Below are 4597 nucleotides of genomic sequence, written 5' to 3'. Positions count from 1 at the left end.
GCATGAGTTGGAGTCAAGAATTGTATAACAAAACCTTTTGTCCAATTATAAATTGTTTTCTCAAAAGCAAATTATCATGGAACAATTTGGTCTTCTCTTTCTAGATTCTCGAATTCTCATATACTTCTAACCGCAACTCTTCCAATTATTGCAATTGGAGCTTTCTTGCCTTGCCAGCTTCTTCCATGTTCATATTGCAGCGTTTGATTGCCCAATAGGCTCTATACTCAATTTTGACTGGCAAATGACAAGATTTGCCAAAAACCAACCTGTAAGGAGACATCTCTATTGATGTTTTATATGTTGTTCGATATGCCCAAAGTGTGTCATCTAGACGTAGGCTCCAGTCCTTTCTTCTTGGATTCACCGTCTTCTCTAAAATGGACTTGACCTCTCTATTGGAAATTTCAGCTTGGTCGTTTGTCTGGGGGTGATAAGCAATGGAGATTCAATGATGCACCCCATACTTTTTCAGTAAGACTTCGACGGCTCTATTGCAGAAGTGGGTCCCTTGATCACTTATCATGGCTTGAGGAATGCTAAACCTACTGAAGATGTTAGATTTGATAAACCCTACAATACACTTAGAATTATCAATCCTGGTGGCCTTTGCTTCCACCCATTTTGAGACATAGTCAACTGCCAAAAGTATGTAAACAAAACCACAAGAGGGAGGAAGGGTCCCATAAAATCAATACCCCAAACATCAAATATTTCGCAGATAAGAATGGGGGTTTGGGGCATCTCATTCCTGCGAGATAATGCACCTGTTTGTTGGCATCTTTCACAATTTTTGCAAAACAGGTATGCATCTCAAAATAGGGTTGCTCAATACAGCCTACTATCTAAGACCTTTCGAGCAGTTCTTTTTGGCCCAAAATGACCACCACAAGCATAATTATGACAGAAACTTAAAATTGACATATGCTCATTCTCAGGGACACACCTCCTAATCACTTGATCAGAGCAGAATTTCCATAGATAGGGTTCATCCCAAACATAATATTTTGCCTCATACCTGATTTTATTCTTCATGGATATGCTAAGGTAATTAGGCAAAATTCCAGTAACCAAGTAGTTCACAATATTAGCATACCAAGGGACCATACCTTTTATGTGAAACAGTTGCTCATCAGGAAATAACTCAGAGATGGGTGAGGAGTCCTCATCTTTTACCAACCTACTTAGATGATCCGCCACCGAGTTTTTAGCTCCCCTTCGATCCTTAATCTCCAAATCAAACTCTTGGAGCAAGAGTATCCACCTTATCAGCCTCGGTTTTGACTCCTTTTTCGCTAGCAGGTATTTCAAAACTGCATGATCAGAACATACAATCACTTTAGAGCCAAGCAAATATGATCAAAATTTATCTAAAGCAAACACAATTGCTAATAGCTCCTTTTCGGTGGTTGTGTAGTTGCATTGTGCAGCATTCAACGTTCTTGAAGCATAGTAGATGACGTGGCTCCTCCCATCAATTCACTGACCTAAAACAGCCCCTACCGCATAGTTACTTGCATCGCTCATGATCTCAAAGGGCAAGTTCCAGTTAGGTGGTTGAATAATGGGTGCAATTGTCAATAGATTCTTGAGCTTGTCAAATGCTTCCTTGCACTCATCCCCAAAGTCGAAAGGCACATCCTTCTGAAGCAATTTGGACAATGGCAGGGCAATTTTTGAAAAGTCTTTGATAAACCTGCGATAAAAACCTGTATGTCCAAGAAAGGCACGTACTTCCCTAACATTTGTAGGGTAAGGTAAGCTCACAATTAAATCAACTTTGGCCTTATCGACCTCTATTCCTCTAGCCGAGATAACATGTCCCAACACAAGGCCTTCATTTACCATAAAGTGGCATTTTTCATAATTCAAAACAAGATTAGTCTCGATACATCGATTCAGAATTTTTCTTAAATTATTTAAGCAATCATCAAATGAATCACCATAAACAGTAAAATCGTCCATGAACACTTCAATGCACTTCTCAATAAATTCAGAAAATATACTTATCATGCATCTTTGAAAATGCCTAGAGCGTTGCACAAACCAAAAGGCATTCGTCTGTAAGCAAAAGTACCGAATGGGCAAGTGAAAGTTGTTTTCTCTTGGTCCTCCAGGGCAATAACAATCTAATAATAACCTGAAAACCCATCGAGAAAACAAAAGAAGGCCTTACCTGCTAATCTTTCTAACATCTGATCTATGAAGGGTAAGGGAAAGTGGTCCTTTCGAGTGGCCAAGTTAAGTTTTCAAAAATCAATTACCATACGCCAGCCACTTTGTACCCTCATTGGGACTAGTTCATTATTTTGATTTCTTACCACAGTTATCCCAGTTTTCTTGGGTACAACATGTATAGGACTTACCCATTTACTATCCGAAATTGGGTAGATTATCCCTAAATTCAACAACTTAAGTATTTCTTTCATCACCACTTCTTTCATTACCGGGTTGAGCTTTCTTTGCGATTCTCTAACTGGTTTGGCACCATCTTCCAAAAGAATCCTGTGCATGCAAATTGAGGGGCTGACCCCTTTTATGTCAGCTAAGGTCCAACCAATCGCCACCTTATGTTCTTTTAGAACTTTGATGAGTCGTTCCTCTTGTTCTTCAGTCAACCCTTTTGCAATGATCACGGGCAATGTTTCTTTGTCGCCCAAGTATGCATACTTAAGGTGAGCTGGTAAGGTCTTTAATTCCAACTTCGAAGCCTGCAAAATAGAAGGAAACAATTTCTTGTGAGAAAATGACAATGGAATATTAGAATTGATTACCTTTTGTTCCAGAATCGATTCCGGAGTTTCACATGATGTATCGAAATCCTCATCCCTATCCAATTGTGCACTTAATTCAAGTTCTTCATTCATGTCCTCTTCTCCAAAAATTTCCTGCACAATTGAATCAATAGTGTCAATAGAGCAGATCGAATGGCATTCATTTGGATATTTCATAGCTTCAAATATATTAAATTTAACAATCTCTCCATCGAACTCGACGGAGAGGGTACCCTCGTCAACGTCTATTTTGGTCTTGGCCGTTTTCATGAATGGCCTGCCTAATAAAAGTGGGGCTGAACTTGTGACCGTGTCCTCCTCCATCTTCAGGATGTAAAAGTCGGCTGGAAAGATTAGATCATTAACCTGCACCAACACATCTTCAACAATACCTTCCGGGTAGGTGTTAGAACGATCAACTAGCTGAATGACTACCCTAGTTTCCTTTAAGGGACCTAATCTCAAAGCACAATAAATCGAGTATGGAATGACATTGATGGATGCACCTAAATCTAGCATGGCACGCTCGATTCTTTTATTGCCAATCACACAAGGTAAGGTGAACATACCTGGATCAGCACGTTTTTCCGGCAAGGTCCTCTTAATGACAGCTAAAACGTTTTCTCCAACCCTTACCTTCTCATCGATTCGCAGCCTCCTCTTGTTAGTGCACAATTCCTTTAGAAATTTTGCATATTTTGGAATCTGTTTGATGGCATCTAACAAGGGAATGTTTATTTCCACCTTCCTAAAGGTCACTAATACTTCTTGCTCATATTCTTCCTTCTTGGATTTTTCCAACCTACTAGGAAAAGGTGGTACAATGGTATTAGTAATCTTAGGGAGAGGGGGGTCGGGTATTACCTTAATGGGGCTCTCGTTTGAATCTTGTTTCTCCTCTTCCTTGTCTCCCTTATCTACCTTCCTTGGTGAGGTAGGTTGTAGCTGCAATTCTTTCTTGCTTCTCAGCACCACTGCACTTGCATTTTCCTTGGGATTAACTATCGTCTGTGATGGTAGCTTCCCGGAGTTCTGTGCCTCCAACTTGCTAATGGAAGTAGCAAGCTGACTGATTTGGTTCCCTAAGTTCTTGATGCTGGCTCTTGTTTCCTGTTGAAATTGTTGAGTGTTAGTAGCTAGAGCCTTAACGATTTCATCTAATAACATACATGAACTTGAGGGTTGACTTTGCGCTGAGATAGGTGCTGAAAGTGGGGGCTGTCTATTGAAAGCTTAGGGCTGGTATCTCTGTGATCCTCCTTGGTTTCCGTAGCTCAGATTGGGATGATCCCTCCTCCCAGGATTGTAGTAATTGGAATAGGGATCATACTTGCATTGAGGTTGGCCCGGAAATCCTCCTACGGCACTAACTTGCTACATTGAACCATCCTGCAATGATGGACACATATCCGTAGGATGCCCAGGAATCGAACAGACACCACATACCCTTGCCATTTGCAATTTCCCTGTAGCCAGTTGTCGAACCAAGGCAGTCAGATCAGAAATTTGATTTTCTAAATTAGAATGACTTACCTCATTAGCACGCCTGATAGTACCATCTGTTCTTGCTCCGAATTGTTGTGAATTTTTGGCCATGTTGGAAATCAATTCCCTAGCCGCTTCGGGTGTTTTATTGACCAAGGCTCCTCCACTAGCTACGTCTACCATACTTCTATCCATAGGTTGGAGTCCATCATAGAAGTATTGGATCAAGAGCTGTTCGGGTATTTGGTGGTGGGGACAGCTAGCACAAAGCTGTTTAAATCTTTCCCAATATTCGTATAGTGTCTCACCACCAAACTGCCGAACTCCACAGATTTCCT

General features: G+C 40.7%; 1 protein-coding gene across 1 annotated transcript; it reads right to left on the bottom strand.

Moving 5' to 3' along the window:
* Positions 1 to 828: 828 nt before the first annotated feature.
* On the bottom strand, positions 829 to 4370 carry LOC109115677 (uncharacterized). The gene is made up of 7 exons (XM_088903777.1): positions 4308 to 4370; positions 3344 to 3884; positions 3141 to 3229; positions 2775 to 2888; positions 2367 to 2711; positions 1488 to 1644; positions 829 to 1313 (listed from the first exon to the last, which is right to left on the bottom strand). Exons 1-7 carry the CDS (start codon positions 4368 to 4370, stop codon positions 829 to 831), a joined length of 1794 nt encoding a protein of 597 aa, XP_088759903.1.
* Between the last annotated feature and the right edge of the window lie 227 nt (positions 4371 to 4597).

Source organism: Nelumbo nucifera, chromosome 4 (genome assembly GCF_055504915.1).
Source record: "Nelumbo nucifera cultivar China Antique chromosome 4, China Antique-T2T, whole genome shotgun sequence".
Classification (NCBI taxonomy): Eukaryota; Viridiplantae; Streptophyta; class Magnoliopsida; order Proteales; family Nelumbonaceae; genus Nelumbo; species Nelumbo nucifera.
The sequence above is the reverse complement of the archived record's forward strand: the minus strand, read 5'-3'. Positions and strand labels throughout refer to the sequence as shown.

What these genes read in the sequence shown, in the direction of transcription:
- LOC109115677 (XM_088903777.1), bottom strand. Translation starts at nt 4,370, where the DNA reads ATGGCCAAAAATTCACAACAATTCGGAGCAAGAACAGATGGTACTATC. An exon ending in GGAAAAACGTGCTGATCCAG is followed by an intron (nt 3,230 to 3,343) that starts GTATGTTCACCT and finishes CTTTGAGATTAG; the next exon opens with GTCCCTTAAAGGAAACTAGG. An exon ending in TGCGGTAGGGGCTGTTTTAG is followed by an intron (nt 1,314 to 1,487) that starts GTCAGTGAATTG and finishes CTGATCATGCAG; the next exon opens with TTTTGAAATACCTGCTAGCG.